Source organism: Bos javanicus, chromosome 4, assembly GCF_032452875.1.
Source record: "Bos javanicus breed banteng chromosome 4, ARS-OSU_banteng_1.0, whole genome shotgun sequence".
Taxonomy (NCBI): Eukaryota; Metazoa; Chordata; class Mammalia; order Artiodactyla; family Bovidae; genus Bos; species Bos javanicus.
This window is the reverse complement of record NC_083871.1, coordinates 77,750,362-77,769,685: the sequence shown is the minus strand read 5'-3', so window position 1 is coordinate 77,769,685 and position 19,324 is coordinate 77,750,362. Positions and strand designations below refer to the sequence as shown.

General features: G+C 51.1%; 1 protein-coding gene across 1 annotated transcript in view; it reads right to left on the bottom strand.

Moving 5' to 3' along the window:
- Positions 1-12,303, bottom strand: part of GCK (glucokinase) — a 36,266-nt gene extending 23,963 nt beyond the window's left edge. Inside the window, exon 1 of the mRNA XM_061414459.1 lies at positions 11,761-12,303. Within this exon, the coding sequence (XP_061270443.1) occupies positions 11,761-11,805 (45 nt within the window). The 5' untranslated portion in view covers positions 11,806-12,303. The remainder of the gene's footprint in view (positions 1-11,760) is intronic.
- Between the last annotated feature and the right edge of the window lie 7,021 nt (positions 12,304-19,324).

Sequence of the window (19,324 nt, the reverse complement as noted above, 5' to 3'; positions counted from 1 at the left end):
TGGGTACAGGTCTAGGGCAGTCAGAGTGTGGCTGCAGATTTCAGGCTGCAAGGTTACAATTGGGATGTCTTCTGAGGGTCTGGCTCTGCGCTGATATGGGAGGCTCTGTGCAGGGGAAGTCCACCCAGAATTGCACTGATATGGCTCACTCTGGATGCAGTAGGGAAAGTGAACTGACTCGCAAGGCGAGAACCTGGAGTGGGACAGCCAGCAGAGGCAGGTGGAGGGGGGAGGACAGGAGAGCAGAAAGGCTGCTGGGGGCCAGTTGGCCACAGGAGAACACACGCAATGATGTACTTTGCAAGACAGACAGGTGGTCTTGGGCCAAATCCAAGAGAACGCCGGTGAGGGGCTTGATAAGGGGAGCTGGGCGGCCTGGAGACCACACTGCAGTAAGGACAGGCATGGACGAAGGCCCGAGGGCACGCCCAGAACAGGACCCTTGTCCTGTGTGCCCGCACCAGCTCTCTGACTCCAGAAGGCAGCTGACTCTAGTGCCTTAGGGAGCCAGCACCTTGGGAAATACAGTGGGTGCGCTGCCCGAGCAGAGCCCTGAGTCCTTCCTGGGAATCATGTGTAGCAGAACTCAAGGAGAAGAGTTCTCCTTTCGCTCTGAATGCAACACTGTAAGGCTGTGAGCCTGGAGTTTCTGTGGCTGCATCCCCGCCCAGTGGAAAATGCACATCGTCCGGAGGGGAAAGTGACACCAGCCCCAGACAGAAGTGGACAGAGGACCCTCGGCCACAGTTGGACCTCAGATCCTGCTCCTCTCCCCTCTGCTCCCCTCAGCACATGGAACTTGGTCCCGTCAGCCAGTCCATCCCTTCTTTGCTTCCCCTGCTTCCATTGAATTTGCATTGCTTATGGCCAGAGAGCCTGACGAACCCCTGGACAATCACCTGTCAGAGTAGCTGTGAACTGCACTGTTCAGGGTGGTAGTCACTGACTACATGTGGCTTTTTGTCACTTGACACATGGCAAGTCCAAATTGGGAGAAGCTGTACGTGGAAAATACACATGGCTTTGAAAGGCAATACAAACCACAGCGTGTAAAATATTTCATTAACAATTTTTATGTGGCTTGCCTGTTTCACTGATAATGTTCTGGATTTTTGTTTGGTTCTGTTTTGTTTTGTTTTGTTTTTTGACCATGCTGCACAGCATGGATGCTGCATGACCTTAGTTCCCTGACTACGGATCGAACCTGAGCCCTCAATACTGTAGTGGAGTCCTAACCACTGGACCGCCAGGGAAGTCCCAGGAATATTCTGTTTCTGTGTGTTAGTCTCTCAGTTGTGTCTGACTCTTTGCAAACCCATGGACTGTAGCCGACCAAGCTCCTCTGTCCATGGAATTCTCCAGGCAAGAATACTGCAGTGGGTAGCCATTTCCTTCTCCAGGGGATCTTCCCAACCCAGGGATCAAACCCAGGTATCCTGCATTGCAGGCAGATTCTTTACCATCTGAACCACCAGGGAAGCCCTTAATATTCTGTTTATAGTGGGTTAAATAAAGCTTTATGATAATTAATCTACCTATTTCTTTTTACTTTTGTAACATGGCTACTAGAAAACACTGCATTTCCCCTGGACAGTGATGTGTGGAGTTGCGCCTGCATTAGAGAGAAGGCTGACACCTTGAGAGGCACCTTCAGACACAAGCAGAACACATGGCTGTGCACAAGGAGAAAAGCAGTCAGCTCCTGGGTTGCTGTCCTTTCATCCTCACAGACAGGAAGTGTCAAGTCCAAGTACCTCTCCCCTAGGAAAAGGATTCTCTCCAGCACTAGGATTCTTTCCTGTCACCCAACATGTCCCCTCCTGGATGTCCTTCCTGCCTCCAAGCCCTCACAGACACATCCTGTCTGGGCTGGCTTCCTCCACAGGTCCCTATGCAGTATCCCTTCTTGCCAGCCTTCCTGGCCAACCCACCTGGAAAGGAATGGAAAGGAAGGCCAGGACTTATACCTCATCCCAAACTCTCTAAGATGCCCACAAGCCACACTTCCTGGTCCTCAGTCCCTTCCTTCCACTGTTAGTAGACCCCTAGCCCCTCCCCTAGCCTGGCCCCTCCTGCCCTCCAGTGGGCCATGCGGACACTGGTACCAATTCTCAAATGCAAGGAAAATGCAAGCTGTGACCTTGCATGGGTATGGGTTTGGGAAGCCTCCTCCTTTGCCCTCCTCAGGGTTGCCCATGAGGGGAAATAGCTCTGTGTGGTCTATTTTATTTTGACTAAAAGTGTCAGAATTTGATTAAAAGTGTGTGTGTGTGTGTGTGTGTGTGTGTGTGTGTGTGTGTGTGTTGGGATGGGGGAGGTGATGTACAGCTGAAAAGAAAAAGTCCTCGAAGCCAGTGAGCCAAAGTATAAGACAGGCAGGCAGGGCTGTGCACATCACTGAGGTGGGGGTGGGGCAGCGTGGGAGGCAGAGCCACAGCCCCCAAGACATTCTAGTCCTTGGAATCTGTGAAACGTGATCTTACATGGCAAAAGGGAGGTGGCAGGTGTTTAAGAACTCTGAGATGGGGAAATGGTCCTGGATTATTTCATGGGCCCAATAACATCATAAGCATCCTTGTAAGTGGTAGGCAGGAATGTCAGAGAAGATGTAACGACAGATTAAGAGGCTGGAGGGAGCAGCTGCCAGCTTTGAAGATGGAAGAAGGGGCCATGAGCCAAGGAATGCACATGGACGCAGAAGCCAGAAAGGCCAAGAACATGGACTCTCCTCTAGAACCCGCAGAGGAACTGGCTCTGCTGACACATTGTTTTCAGTCCAGAAGACCCATTTCAGACTCTGACCTCCAGAATCATCAGTTGATAAATTTGCTTTGTTTTAAGCCACTACTTGTGATCATTTCTTACAGAAGCTATAAGAAACCCATGCAGAGAGGGACCAGCATTTATATTTTTATCTCAACTATGTGAATATGTGCTCAGTCGTGTATGACTTTTTGCAACCCCATGGACTGTAGCCTAGCAGGCTCCTCTGTCCATGGGATTCTCCAGGCAAGAATAGTAGAGTGGGTTGCCATTTTCCACCGCAGGGGTTCTTCCTGACCCAGTGACTGAACCCACATCTCTTACGTCTCCTGCACTGGCAGACGGATTCTTTACCACTGCACCACCTAGGAATCCTTTTTAGCAACTACTAAATGCATAAAAGTGTCCTCATTAATAAATATAAATCTGAGCAATTGTGCTTCCCAGACATGCTATGAGGGATGAGCAGTGTTGTGGGGTGGGAAGGGATCACCCTACTACATGTGTCCCCGGCTGGTGCCCACCTTTATGAGGACTGCCAAGCCTCAGAGTCCCCTGGAGGAGGACTGTACACAGCAGCAGGCGGTCACTGGCCCAGAGCATGGCAGAGAATCTGTGAGGCCTGGCATCCAGACTGAATGGGTCCAGGCTTTCTTGGAAGTCCAGAGGTCTGGCTATATCTCGGCTCTGGAGGTTCCCACCTGTGTGACCTTGGGCACGACCTCTGAGGGGGCCCGATTCATCACAGGCAAATACAGGTATAGAGGTGCACCCCATCCCATGGAGCAGTTTGAGCATAAACTGGCTGGACTACAAAGGAGCAGACCCGGCCACCAGCACCTGCTAGACCAAGGCATCACGTGTGGGCATGTGGACCCCGCTGGACCCAGGCGTCTCAGAGAGAGGGTGCCGGCCACTCTCTCATGTTCCCCCGACACATCCTTCCTTGCCTGAGGTCTCGTGGTGACTTACGAGCATTTGCTTGTACTATGGGATGAGAGGTAGGCCTGTGACAGACCTGGTCAAGCAGGTTGCAGGCAGGTGCCCTCTCTTAGGTGCAGAGGTAGTGAATGTACACCTACAGAGGGAGCTGGATGACACAGGGGGAGGGGCTGGCACCCCGCTCTGCAATGCTGCTCCTGTTCCATAAGCTCCTCCTGGGCAGACTCGGGCTCAGTCATTGGAAAACCCGAGTCCTGCTTGATGGTATTTTTTTCACACTACTATTATAATTTCCAAGTGATTTGCTTCTATCAGTGATGATGTGATTGTGTGTGTGTGTGTGTGTGTGTGTATGTGAATAGGGAAACATCCACTATTTCTTTGTAATGGACTGAAATCACTGCACAGTAGTGGGCCCCTTGTGGGCTATTTTAAAAGACATCTATCACCATTCTCACTGACTTTTGCTTTACAAATGTATGCATTGGCTTTTTTCATAGTATGTTCAAGGGACAGCCTGCCTGCAGGTGAGCCTGACGGGGTTACACGGGCCAGGGCCAGGGGAAGAAAGCAGGTGCTTTCCCCCAGCACACCAGCCTTGATGTTTTTCCTTGTGTGCATGGCCCACAGCCCCATCAGCTGACACAATGCTGCCCTGGAACCTCTGGAGGAAGGGGGACCTTGGCCAGATCCAGGAGCCATGCGGGTCATATACACACATATTTGATGTATATGACATGGGTTTCATGTGAGCCTGTGGATGGGAAAATGATGTCCCAGGACATAGAGTGAGGATACTGTATCTTCTGGAAGAGGGTGTGTCAGGGTGTGGCATCACCTTCCTCCTGCCTGTCTACTTGTGGGACTTCTCTGCCTTCTACTCACAGTGGGAAGCTGTTCTGGAAAGGTCAGCGCTTGGTTACCTAGCATGAGGGGCTCCTCTACTCACCCCTTTGAGAGGAACACACTTAGGGGCTCACACCCCCACAGCAGCCCTGGCAGGCCATAGTACCAGAGGAGAAACTGAGGTCTGGAGGGATTTCAAAGTCACCAAGTCCACCTTGCTAGGGAAGGGAAGAGCAGGTTTGAACCCACAGCCCTACCAGGCACAGGCTGGGAGCAGAGTCCTTGGAGCAGTCCTTGGAGGTGGAGCCAGCCTCCTTCCCTGCTGGGTGCCCAGACTGGTTCTTCTCTTCTGGAAGTGCTAACCAAAGGAGTTCTTTATTTCCTCCCACCCCTCCCCTCCCCTGGGGATGAAGGATGGATCTGCTGGGTCTTCATGGGCAGGAAGCACATACACCCAGGCCTGTCCCCACTCTCCTGTGGAGGGTCAGCAGAGCTCCCCCCTGGGCAGGATGGCCAGCAGAGTGGGCCTCCACAGGCCCTGCATGAAGGACCGGGGCCCGTGGGGAGCTAGCTCACCACTCCCCAGCATCTATGTGGTTTGCCCAGGGCTTAAGGGTCTGCCAAGCTGTGCTAGGCATGGTCAACTGGATGATCAGCAGGCGTCTATAGGCATTCATCGGACATAAGGCTGTGGTCCTGACTGCACATCCCCAGGCAGGCTGTGCTAGGCCCCTTGGAGGGGTGGGAGCCAAGGAGGCAATGTAGTCAGTGTCCATGCTGGAGCAGTGAGCAGCGCCTTCCTTCATAGAGTAGGGTGGGTGTGGGGATGCTTCCTCCACCCAGAGCCCTAGGGCTCTCAGACAGCATAACTTCAAAAGCTCCTGGTTCCCCGAGTCTCCATCAGATCGTCCTCTGGCCAAACCTCACAGAAGTCTCCACACCCAGCTCATGTGGCACACGCTGCTATTAATCCATTTTAAGGACCAGGCAGGTGAGGCCCAGAGCCACCCAGATCTCACCAGGCCTCGAGGAAGCTGACTCCAGAGCCCGGGCAGGCTCTGCCCTCGCCAGCAGCTGCCTTTGGGCTCATGAAGTCACTGCCTAAGAACAAATTCGCTCGCTGAACCCAGGTCTCCATCACTCACCCCTGTGACTTCAGCAACTCACAGGGCTTCTCTGCCTGCAGAGCCTTCTTTCTGTGACACTAGGGGCAGGACAGCCTCTGAGCACCATCCCCCAGAACAGCCAGTGGTTGAGCATCGGGCAGACCTGGCCGGTGGGGACCTGGGACCAAGCACCTGTCTCTGGGGCCCTTCCCCTCTGTGAGACTGTGGCTTGGGCCCAGCACTGGGTGGTGGTGGTAGGGAGGTGGTACTTGGAGCACTCCTCCCCTGCCCCTGCTCCCACCTGGGCAGGTGTTAGCCAAGGAAGCAGAGCAGAGGTGGACTAAGATGCATGAGGAGCATGGGAAGGGATTGGGGATCAAGAGTAAGGCAGGACAACTGCAGGGGGGCCTGAGGAATTGGGGTCCAGGGGATGCTAGCCGCCCACCTGGAAAGGTGGGCTCTCTGGTATGGCCAGCCCCCACACCTGGCCCCTCGTCCCCCTTACCCCGCAGGATCGCTCTTGATCCAGGAACACCCTCCAACCTTCGTGGCCTCTGGAGCCCCGCTCCTTCCACTGCCCCTTCCCAGTTACCTCCCTGCAGTCTAGCTTATGGCTGGTGCAGTTCCTGATGAATCCAGCTGCTGGTGGGACCCCCAGCATCCAGCTCAAGGAGCCTGTGGGAAGATTCAGAGCTGGAGCACCCTGGCCCACCCCAGCCCTCAGGAGGACAGCCAGGACCTCTGGCATCGATGGCTGGAGGAGGATGAGCCAGACTGGCCTTTTCAGGGGTCAGGGAGAGGCCTGGACCAGAAGCTCAACTCTCTTGGAAAGGAGAGTCCAAGATCAAAGAGAGGAAATGTGAACACTTGTCCAAAAAGCAAAAGAAGACACCCCCCTCCCCCCAAAAAAGCCATCATCTGAGTCAGGGGGAAGTGGTCCATTTTCTGGGGTAGAAGGTACATCTCTTTCCAGATCAAAACCCCGCTTTTATGAAACATGCCAGATGGGTTTAAACCTCACTAAGAAAAGGGGAGGCTAGAGCTAGTGCTGTAGCTATATTTGAAGCGTGAGTGGCTTCAGTGAGGGATTCCTTGAGCAGAAGTAAACAAACAGAAATGGATCCTCACCAGGCACGTGTACTTACTGGAACTTAGTCCCATAAAACAGGCTTCTGCAAATAGCTCGATGGCCTGTACACAAACTGGTCGCCAGGAAACGGCTGCTCTTTCAGAAATAAAGGGATAGAATACATGGCCCAAGAGAAGAGGTGGCAGCGGTCAGAGCACCAGGGCCTTGGCTGACGCCAAGCAGCTTCCCCAGAGGCCCTCAGAGGCTGAGGAGGGAAGGGGCCTGGGACAGGAGGGTGTGGGCCCAGGGACACCCCGGCCTGAGTACAGCAGAGGTGTAGAGGAGGGGCCAAGGGGATTCCAGTCTGGGAGGGACCTGGGCAGAGGCAGACCTAGACCTGAGGGGGTGGTGTGGAAGGGAGGGGGTTTGGGGAGGAAAAGGGGGCCTCTTTTCACTGTGTGTCCAGCCAGAGAAAGAGAGACAAAGAGACAGCGAGAGACACACAGAGATGAAGAGACAGAAAGACAGGAGAAGGAGAGAGACAGAAAAACAGAGAGAAAGAGAGACAGAGGAAGAGACAGACAGACAGACACATACACACACAGAACTGTATTGTCCTTAGGATCAGTATCTACCTGAGAAGGGAAGGGAGATGAAGGTGGAGGGGAGGGCCCAGGCTTGCCCCTCTGACATAAAATTGGGGGAGCATTCCAGAACCTTCCCTGGAGGGCCTCCCTTCACCACAAGTCTCATCTCTCTTGCTGCAGGGTGGTTTCAGGGCAGCTCTGCAGAAACCGAGGGAGGAGGCCGAGAGCACTCTGTGCCTCTCTCTCTCTTCCTCTCTCTTCCCCTCTCTCTCTCAGCCCGTCTGCCCTCCGGTCCTGCTCTTGCAGAAGCAGGCATGGGCCTCGCCGGGTCCATACTGCCTCTCACTGCTGGGTCCCCTTGGCCTGCTCCCGACCCCAGAAACCCCAGACGACAACGCCTCTCTGGAGCAGGGAGATGTTCGGAATTCTAATTCTGTTTCGGAGGCACCTGGACCCTGGGGCCTGGGATGCAGGCGGCTTGCTCAGCTCTCCTGGAGCAGTCTCTGCTTCATAGTCTGCCAGCCCAGCCCGGCTGCGGGACCGCAGGGACAGTGTGTCACATGCTCAGAGCCAGCAGCTCCTGCTTGAGAGGGGCCCAGGGCAGGCAGGCATGGCCCCAGCCCCCACTGCTGAATCCACAGTTTACTGGGTCACAAGAACCCTGTCGCCCCATGCTCAGGGTCTTATCACCACTCTGTTCAGTGGAGCCATCTGCTCCTCCCCACGCTGGCCCCTCTGCAACACATCTGCTTGGGGGCCACCTGGACCTTTGTGTCCTCCTGAGCATCTGGCAGTAGTAGGGCCTCCAGCCAGCTCAGGGGGCAGGGGCCCAGATAGGCTGGGACAAGTCCTGCGGGGAAACTGGGAGAGCGTGCCTGCCGAGTGATGCACCCTCACTCCATCTCTGAGCCTTCTGCTTCAGCAGCAAAGTGCCCAGGGCAGCTGTGGAGGCTGAATGAAGAAAGGTCCGCCCCCTCCCCGGCTCTACACCCATCCCCAGGGCTATAGCCTGAATCGTGTTCCCCCAAACCCATATGCCAAAGCCCTAACCCCCAGTGTATAGTATCAGGGTGTGGGCCCTTTGGGAAATGATCAGAATTAGGTGAGGTCATGAGTGGAGCCCCCACAAGAGGAAGAAACCAGCATGCTCTCTCTTACCTCTGCATCCCCCTTCCACTGTGTGAAGACCCAGCAATAAAGAAGCTGTCTGCAAGCCAAGAAGTGAGCCTGCCCCAGAAGCTGACCATGCTGGCACCCTGATCTCAGACTTCCGTCTTCAGAACTGTGAGGAAGCAATGTCTGTTGGTTAAGTCACCTGGTCCACGGTATTTTGTTTTGGCCCCTGGGCAGACTAAAACACCTGGAGGGTCACCTCCCCAGTTTTTCTCCTGAAAAGTGCTCCCCAAATCCACTACACACAGCCAACTATACGGGCTATGGAGCCCCCATCCCTCCTACCCACCAGCAGAGGGGCACAGATGAGAGAGGGTAAAGAATAGACCAGAAACTTCCAAGAGGGCTCCAAGAACCCAATCTGAGGCCACTCAGAAGTGGTGGCCATCAAGAGATAGAACTCTATAGCAACCTAAATGTCCACTGACAGATGACCAGGTAAAAAAGATGTGGCTGGCGTGTGTGTGCTCACTCGCTCAGTCGTGTCCGACTCTTTGCAACCCCTTGGACTGTAGCCCGCCAGGCTCCTCTGTCCACGGGCTTATCCTGGCAAGAATACTGGAGTGGGTTGCCATTTCCTCCTCCAGGGGATCTTCCTGACCCAGGGGTCAAATCCGAGTCTCTTGCGGCTTCTGGGTTTGCCGGCAGATTCTTTATCACTGGGCCACCTGGGAAGCCCTAAAGAAGATGTGGTACATATACAATGGAATACTACTCAGCCATAAAAAAGATTAAAAATAATGCCACTTTGTAGCAACAAGGATAGACCTAGAGATTATCCCACTAAGTGAAGTAAATCAAACAAAGACAAATATCACGTATGATATCACTTATATGTGGAATCTAAAAAAATAATACACATGAACTAACTTACAAAACAAAAATAGACTCACTGGCATAGAAAACAAACATATGGTTACCAAAGAGGAAAAGAGAGGGAGGGAGGGAGGGGTAAATCAGGAAATGGGGATTAACAGATACACACTACTATATAAAAAATAAAAACAAGGATCTACTGTATAGCATCAGAAACTATATTTAATATCTTATAATAACCTATAATGGAAAAGAACATGAAAAAGGATATATATATTCAGTCCAAGGAATTCTCCAGGCCAGAATACTGGAATGGGTAGCCTTTCCCTTCTCCAGGGGATCCTCCCAACCCAGAGATTGAACCCAGGTCTCCCACTTCGCAGGTGGATTCTTTACCAGCTGAGTCACAAGGGAAGCCTATATATATATATCTGAATCACTTTGCTGTATACCTGAACTAATACAAATCAAAAAATTCTTTTAAAAAAAGAAAAAGATATTTTTAACCTATCTATAGATGATGAAATTATAGAGAAAAAGATAGAGCTCCATGCCAAGGGAATGACTCAGGGTGTTGAGGTTCCAAGGCCACAGGCTGGAGATGAGGGCAAGCGGCATCATAGGAGCAGGCCTGCTCCCAAGGAGCTCTAGAAGAACTATGTATGAAGCTGCCATGCCCCTGGGGAAGCCACTGAAAATGGTACTGAGGCCACACACTCCTGCGAATTATAGAGGAAGACCCCAGGTGATCTGAGATGTCAGCATAGGCAAGAGGCACCAGGGAACAGAAAGAGCAAAACCAGCCACACTTGAGGTCCCTCCAACGCAACCAGAACGCTCTCCTTCTGGGAGCCTGCAGCGGATACAGCCCCAGCCAACCTGCTGGGGACAATTTTGAAATTGCTTACTGCTCCAAGCCAAATGGCTTGTGTTGGGGATAGCATTTCCCGGGGGTGCAGGGCTGGACCTGGGCGGGCCTGGCAGCAAAACATCAAACCCTTAGGATGGCCCTGAAACCAAGCTGAAGCTTCCCGGCTCCCAGACAAGAGGTGGGCCCTCTGGGCAGCCAGGACAGACTGGAGGGGTGTGCACACGGCCAACAGCCCCCGCCTCCCTTGTCTGGCCCTGGCAGCCTGCTGACTGGCGCTGTAAGGGCAGCCAGCACAGGCCTGAGACAAGTGAACAAATCAGCAGTACTTGGGCCCTCTTTCTTTGGAAATTTGGCATTTTGCTCATCAGAATTTTTTGCATTGATTTTTGATTCTTTAGAATTTGCATTAAAATATTTATCTTGATGATTGATGTTTCTGGTGCCCCCTTAAAGCATGGGCCAGAGGAGGGGCCTCCCTCTCCTCCTGGCCCTGACAAGGCTGTCAGTGACCCACATCCCCCCACTGCTCTGGAGCGAACCAGCACCCCACGCATGTGGGATTTACCATGGGGAGCATTGTGTCCCCAAGACAAACAAGAAAGGAGCATGGGCCAGCCCCTGTCTGATGTGGTGGACTCCCCACAGCAGGCCACAGGCCCCACCTCTCCCTGCCACCGTGCCAACTCTCTGCTTGTGCCGAAGACCCCATCTCCCTTCTCTCCAGCTGGCCCCCATGGCCCCTCCACCTAGGATCTCTCATCCAAACTCCGGCCAGAACCCCGGTGACCAGCAGATGCGGGCTTCCTGCTGCCTGCAGCTTGTGGGCGCCCTGACCTGGGTTGGTTGTTTTTCTCCTAACATCATTAGCTCTGCCAGGAGCAGAACCAGTCCAGTGTTTATGCTGACCTCGTCATTTCACAGAAGAAGGAAAAGAAAAGACATGTGAGGGGGAAACCATGCCAAAGGCACTGGATCCGGGCCCTCTCCCCCATTTCCCCCGCCCCGCCTGGCTGAGGGGAGCAGGCAGGCGCTCCCCTCCACCCTGTCACCAGTTCTGGATCCTTTCCTCACTGCTTGGGCACAGAGCTGGCTCACAGGATGTCTGGATTTTTCTTTGTTTTGGAAAAAGTAACTGCTCTCCACTTCTTACCAGGAGCAACGGTTCTTAGGCTTAAGTGATTCTTGCAGGGAGGTGCGGACATCTGAGAGCTCTCACGATGTCTGTTGAGTCTTGCCTCATGGCTAGGTAGTTGGTTCTGCCCCTAAGGTCCCTCATCCCCCCACCCCCCTCCCCAGCTGGGGTTTTAAATTCCCCAGACCCTCTACCCAACAGGGGTCACTTCCCAGGCCTCCTGGCAGTCCAGCCCTGTGACAGGTCACAGGGCTGGACTCTAGAGCAGCAGGGAGAGGACTCAGAGTGCCCAACCAAGTCAGTGCCCCACAATTCACTCCCAGCAGATTGTCCCTAAAGCGCCTGCGCATACACTCAGCTATGGAGGCACAAACACTTGGTCAAGTTAAACAAACCACTGAATGCGAGAACATGGAAGAAACTCTTCTAGAAAACTGAACGTGGCAGAGAGCTACCTTTTCCTTCTTGGAGATCTCCATCCTGGCTCTGTCATCCAGCATTTGTACCGCAGCCAGCCCAGAGGAGCTGGGACCCCTCAGCGTTCCTCGACAGGCTTCCAAGGTGAAATATCCCCGGCCTTCTCCTAACCAAGGGTAACAGCTGGCCCAGGTATCTGGTTGAGTATGGTCCACCTTCTGGCTGGTTTCTGGCTTGATGTTCAATCACAGAGTTTCCTCCTTTTCATTGTTCTCCAGCTTTCTCTCCTGGGTCATAGTCAGGACCTTTCCCCACTGAGGCCTTGTCAGGCTAGGTATGGTCGGGGGAGGACCATTGCTGGGCTCCCAGGGCTGGTCAGCTTTCTCTTCGGGCTGTGCTAAGCTGTGACGGCGTGGTGTTCTCTAAACAGATTCAGCAGAAAAGGTCCTCCTTCCTCCGGTGTCTGGGGGACAGCCTTTGAGTCATGAGGCTGCAGACGACTGTGCGTCTCTCACACACCAACCTGCTTCCCTGAGGCTCAGTCACCGCCCAACACTTCCTGCTCCGACCAGGTGTGGAGTGGGGAATTCTCCTGCCAGGGCTTTCTGTGCTCCTGTGAGGGCCCACGCTGCCATGACAACCAGGAGCAGGCCTCTGTGCTCACGCCCTCTGGCCTCTGCAGGGCTGACCATCCTGTCATTAGAGCTGCCATGCAGAAAACTGGGGCTGATGGCAAAAGGCCTCCATCTTGACATCACCATAGCGACAGCCCGATCGCCTTATCGCTGTAGACTTTGCCACCTGTCCAGTTACCAGGGGAGACTCAGAGGGTCTTCCAAACTCATGTTCTAAGGGGGAGAGTCCCTGGGGTCTGGGAACCAGAGGAGAGGGGACGGGTGGCTTAGCCACTGGCATGGCCACACGTGCTCAGACCACTCTCAAGCTTGGTCACTGCCTTCCCTGCCTACCATCTGGAAATCTGAGCTCCACTAGTATCCAGCAGAGGGAGCAAGGAGGAGTGGCCAGGGAGAACTCTCCAAATGGATCCACTGTAACATTTTTAAGCCACTTATGTACTGATGGTCATCTGGGTAGTTTCAGTTTTTCTCCATTGCAAATCTTGGTCTTTTAACCAGAGTCAACACATGCATGTGATTCTTCTGGATGGTTCCTAGAGGCTGAATTTCTAGGTCAGATGCTGGGCACATTTTAGGATTGCTCGCAGAGGACTACATTACCCCCTCAAATGGCTTCATGGTTCCATGCTGGCCAATCCATGAGTTGATGAATCTTTATAACTTTTACTTATCTGTTGTGTTTCATTATCATTTAAATTGCAAAGTGCTGGACACCTTTTCATATGTTTATATGTTTATTGTATTTCTTTTTCTAAGGATGATTTGTTTTTATTATGTAACTATTTTGTTATTAAATTGTCTTCTATTTTTCAGTTTGTATTAACTATTTTTATATTCCATCCATAATTACTAATAATCCTTTGTTTTGTTAAATATGCTATAATACCTGTGAGTATGGTTTCAGTGTGTTTGCCCTCTGATGCCCTCTTGCAACACCTACCATCTTACTTGGGTTTCTCTTACCTTGGGCGTGGGGTATCTCTTCACGGCTGCTCCAGCAAAGCGCAGCCATTGCTCCTTACCTTGGACAAGGGGTATCTCCTCATCGCCGCCCTTCCTGACCTTCAGTGTGGGATAGCTCCTCTAGGCCCTCCTGCGCCCGCGCAGCCACGGCTCCTTGGACATGGGGTTGGTCCTCCCGGCCACCGCCCTTGGCCTCAGGCTTAGGGGCGTGGGGTAGCTCCTCCCGCCCATGGTGTTGGAGAAGACTCTTGAGAGTCCCTTGGACTGCAAGGAGATCCAACCAGTCCATTCTGAAGGAGATCAGTCCTGGGATTTCTTTGGAAGGAATGATGCTAAAGCTGAAACTCCAGTACTTTGGCCACCTTATGCGAAGAGTTGACTCATTGGAAAAGACTCTGATGCTGGGAGGGATTGGGGGCAGGAGGAGAAGGGGATGACAGAGGATGAGATGGCTGGATGGCATCACTGACTCGATGGACGTGAGTCTCAGTGAACTCCGGGAGTTGGTGATGGACAGGGAGGCCTGGCGTGCTGCGATTCATGGGGTAGCAAAGAGTCGGACACGACTGAGCGACTGATCTGATCTGATCTGATAATACCTGTCCCCCATCTATTGTGATCAAGCATATGGCTTGATCACTGATGTCTTTCATCACACAGTATTTCTTTTTTTATGAATCTTATTCCTTGCTTTGTTTTGTGAAGCTCTTGTCTTATTAAGAAAAGCATTTTCCACTCAAATTAGAAAAATGTTGTTCCACATTTCCTTCTAATATTTTCCCGATTTGTTTATGTTCAGCACTTTTTATCCCTCTAATTAGTGCATAATTTGAGGGTAGGAGTCTAATGAGTTTGAGCAGGCTCCAGGAGTTGGTGATGGACAGGGAAGCCTGGCGTGCTGCAGTCCATGGGGTTGCAAAGAGTCAGACATGACTGAGCGACTGAACTGAACTGAATTGAACTGAGTCTAATACTCGTTGGCTAGCCTTTTCCCACTGACTTGTGTTGTTGACTGCACCACAGTGTGTGCTCCATCGTTGTATCTCTCTGTTGTGAGGGGCGGTTCAGCTCCGGTCAGCTTGCAGGTGTGCGCATAGGCTAAGTCTGAAGCACAGCAGCCGAAGCACTTTGCTGTGTTCCAGGAAGTGAAGCTGGACGTGGGAGGAGCTGTGCCAAGGCCACGCCACGAGGCTCTCCTCTCCACCTGCCCAGGAAGCATCCAGTGGGGTTTCCCCTCCTCTCTGATTCTGAGATGTGAGGCTTTCTGCCCCAGCCCCCTCAGCATGTAGCTGCCATCTTGACTGGGCTCCCAGCCAGAGGTAACGCCTTGGGGTGACCTGAGGAGCAGGCACCCTGCCTCTTTGGTTGAGTATCATCCTTTCCGGTACATGGGACAAGGATGGAAAGCAGCACCTTTGGGTGCTCTTCTCTTTCTTTCCTTCTTTTTCTTTTTTATGTTGCTGCCCATGTCAGTAACAAATTGTATGAATGTAAAAATGACTCTTAGAACTCTGCCTGTCCTGTCTTAGCCCCAGAGTTGTCTATGAACTAGATGTCTCTCTGTCCATTCCTGTGGATACCACACTCTTTCAGTCAGCATAACTTTTTAGCTTTTTTTTATATCTTTTGGAACAAACATCTCCCTTTTTTTCCCTACAAAAAAATTTTTACCATAAGCCTCTTATCTTTCATATAAACCTTAAAATCTACTCATCCCATTTCACTAAAATAATGCTGCTGATAATTGCACTGGAGAGGCATTGAATTTGTGGATTAGGAGATTTTAGAGAACTGACATCTTTATAACATCAAGTCTTCTCATTCAGAATTTGGTACATGCCACATTTGCTTAGGTCTTCTTTTATGCCCTTCAGCTTTATTATTTTTCTCTTATAGATAAATAAATTTCTTATTAGATTTATTCCTAAACAAAGGAAATATATTTAATAGGAGAAGGAGAAATTGTCATTATAACTACTATTGATTAAAATGTTTATGATTGACAAAGTACTTTGGTATTCATTATGTCATTTGATCAGATAATCTTGAGGCAGTGGTATTATTTTCACCACTTTTTTCCCCCATTACTTACAGATAAGTTCACTGAGACTGGGGAAGTTCAAGAATTGGGCTGGAAAGAACTGTGATGTTCACCATCCCCCAAGGACAAGAGACAAGGCAATCCTCTTGCAGAGCCCTGCCCTCCCTGGCCACAGTTGATATGTTACCTAATCCAAGGGCAGCCACACACTGCACACTGGTCAGAGCCTTGGGGGTGGCCCCACAGGAGACATTTACCCAACAGGGACTACTTGAAACAACAGGTTGTAATTTGGAGGTCTCAAAAGGGCAAATCTCTGAGCATTCAAGTCTCCAAAGTAAAGTCCTGCATCCTGAAGTATCTGTGGAGCAGGAGGGGAGGGAGCGGCTCCCTTTGCTTCCCCTCTCCCCCACCCAGGTCCGGGTGTTTCAGCCCTTCACTCTGCTAAACCCCCATCACCTATGCCTCTCACCAATTTAAACCTTTCCACCTTGGTTGCTGCTGCTGCTGCTGCTAAGTCGCGTCAGTCATGTCCCACTCTGTGCGACCCCATAGACGGCAGCCCAACAGGCTCCTCTGTCCCTGGGATTCTCCAGGCAAGAATACTGGAGTGGGTTGCCATTTCCTTCTCCAATGCATGAAAGTGAAAGTGAAGTCGCTCAGTTATGTCAGACTCTTAGTGATCCCATGGACTGCAGCCTACCAGGCTCCTCCATCCATGGGGTTCTCCAGGCAAGAGTACTGGAGTGGGGTGCCATTGCCTTCTCCATCCACCTTGGTTAGTATCTCCCATTTTTTGTCCTTCTCCTGCTCTCTTTCTGTCATTTTAGTGGAGTTCATATAAACATACTTATTTCATCTTCTATGTTTAACCAGAAATTTGTACCTACAGTTTGAGGTTCACTGACCTTTTTCATCTGAGCAAATCCCATTGCTTCTCCCAAGCCTTAAACACTTAAGTCTTGGACTGTGCCCTGGTTAGATAGCCTACCCTGTGGTCTGCATTGATTGCCTGAGGCCTGGGTTAGGTGCCCAACTGTAGACCAATCCCTGAGGCAGTAGGGAAGGCCTTGCATTGATTGGCTCAGACTTTCTGGCACCCACATGCTAGCAGGGATGCAGAGCTTCAGAGGGTGGAAAGGTTGGGGAAAGGGAGGAGACAGAAGGGGATGGAAGAGGCTGTGGAGGGGGCTTGCAGTCCTCTCAGTAGCTTGTGGTTTTAGATTCTTCATAGTGCCTTTTCCTTTGTGATGTCTCCCATTCTGCTTTCTGCTCTCAGAGGTCCTGGGGACCAGGCTGGTGCAAGGCCCAGACTCCTCTTTTGTGGTGGCCGGCTCTGTCCCTCTTGTTCCACCTCCATCTGCCTCCCTGCCTTCCTTCCTATTCTGCAGAATTTCTCCCACTTTTTTGTGCAGGTCAGCGCCATAGTGGTAAAGGTGCTTCAGGTCAAGTCACTAGTCTAAATGACTAGTGGGCTCTGTATCCATCCCTAGATGCAGAGCAGGGAAGCAGTGCCTGGTGTTGCAAATATAGATCCTGGCAAGGCAATTCTGAGGGGGCCTGTCCCTCTATTCAGGGAACTCCCAGCTGGGTCCTGTCTTCCTTGGCTGTGATCACTTCCTGCCCACTGCCTCCAGGTAAACCTTCTCATAGTGTACCCCGTCCCCTCCTGCTCTGACATCTTCTGTTCCCTTTGGGCTGGTGGCAGCGCTGTGTCTGGGTTTGTCTTCCCTGTGGCCTGGAGAACCTGGTGGAAGCACAGGACAGGTGAGTAAGCGGTCATGGGAATGAGCAGCATCCCTGGAGACTGAGTCTGCTAGTCGACCCTGGTGGATAGCATCAAGTCCGTGCTCCTTAGACTTGGTAAGCTACTAAGAAAAAATTCTCCTCTGCTTTCTTTGGTTCTCCAGCTGGGCCAAACACTGACAGTAACATGAGAAATGCATACAGGTTTTATTTAAAATGTTAGTTGCATATAGGAGACTTCACAAGAGAATAGAGACCCAAAGAAGTGATGAGAAAAAAAGCATTTATACTTTTATCTTTTTTTTAAAAAAAGCAATAAATTTGTGAAGAATTGAAAGGACAGTGGTGTTGGGTAGGGAGAGTAAATTGCAGAGAAGTGACTAAAGAAGATGAGTGTTGGTTCAAAATAATATGTCAAAGCAGCATATTTAAGATGACATGCTCTGAACTCTTTTAGAAGCCTGACTACATTGATGGCCCCTTTCAAGGCCCCTTTCCTGGGTAATCTGTGGAGGCTGGTGTTAGGCTTACAGTGAACACAGCCCTACTGCCCTAGCCTTGACTGGCCACACAAGGGGGTATGGGGACTGAGGCCACTGAATGGCTGGGTTTCCCCCCTGGGCTGGGCCTCCTGGGGTATGCCCCTCAGCCTGCCCTTTTTTTTTTTTTTTTTAATATTTACTTGTTTATTTGTTTGGCTGTGTCGGGTCTTAGCTGTGGCATGCGGGATCTTTGTTGAGTCATGCAGACTCTCCAGTTGTGGCACAAACGCTCAGTAGTTGAAGTACATGGGCTTAGTTGCTCTGTGGCCTGTGGGATCTTAGTTCCCCACCCAGAGGTCAAACCCAGGGGAAAGTCAGCCACTGTTTCCACTGTTTCCCCATCTATCTGCCATGAAGTGATGGGACTGGATGCCATGATCTTAGTTTTCTGAATGCTGAGCTTTAAGCCAACTTTTTCACTCTCCTCTTTCACTTTCATCAAGAGGCTCTTTAGTTCCTCTTCACTTTCTGCCATAAGGGGGGAAACCCTGCTTTGCAAGGTGGATTCTTAACCACTGCACCACCAGGAACGTCCCTCTGCCAGCTATTATCTGGCTTCCTAGAGGCTTCTGCTGTCCAGCTAAATTGAGTACCTTCTGTGAGCTGAGCAAAGCCTCAAAAGTGGGTAGCAGTCTGCCTTGCCCAGCAGGGGCTAATTTAGAGACTCTCAGCCATTTGTCATGGACAGCCTTGTTCCAGTTCTGTCTGCAGGGCCCAGCCCTGCAGGGGGTCTGCGCCACCCCTGCCTGCGTGGATGCTGCATGTTTGACGTCAGCACCCCTGCCCTACAATCTTTCCTAGCCCCATAATTTCAGACTTACAGGACAGCTGCAAGAACAGTACAGCAAACCCCTGGATACTCTTCATCCTGACTCTTCTCTTTTTCATCCTGTCTCTTTAAATTTATCATATTTACCTTTAAATATATTATGGGTTTCCCCGGTGGCTCAGCGGTAAAGAATCCACCTCCCAAGCAGGAGACTCAGGTTCAATCCCTGGGCCAGGAAGATGCCCTGGAGAAGGAAATGGCAACCCACTCCAGTATTCTTGCCTGGAAAATCCCATGGACAGAGGAGCCTGGTGGGCTCCAGTCCATGAGGTTGCAAAAGAGTCAGACACAAATCAGTGACTAAACAACAACTTGTATTTCCTTAAAAAAAAAAAAAAAAAAAATTCACTTACATAACTATAACACCATGACACCATGATCAAAATCACTAAATTTAAAGAGATAAAATACCATTCTGCAATCTATAGCCCTTCCTTAGATTTCAGCTTACTGTCAAATCTTCACTTCCTATAGCCTGCAGGATCCCTATAACCTACCATGATCTCTTCTCCTTTTTTGTCATGAATGATAACAATACACATAATCATCATTGTTAAACATCTATATGACCAGAGCTTGGAATACAAGTCTTATCATTCCTAGCAATGTGCCTATGGGAAGGACATTTTTCCAGTTTTACAAATGAGAGAAAGAGACACACACACTCAGAGGGGTTAATGGTTTGTTCACTTCTGTGGTTTTGTGGTTTGTGGCTAGGATTGAATCCAAGTTGAATAACTTCTGGGGTGATGAAGTGGAAGGTGGATCTTACTTTTCATTAAGACAGATGAACGTGGGGAATTGGTAACCACATAGACCAAGAGAGGCTATCTGGGGTGATGG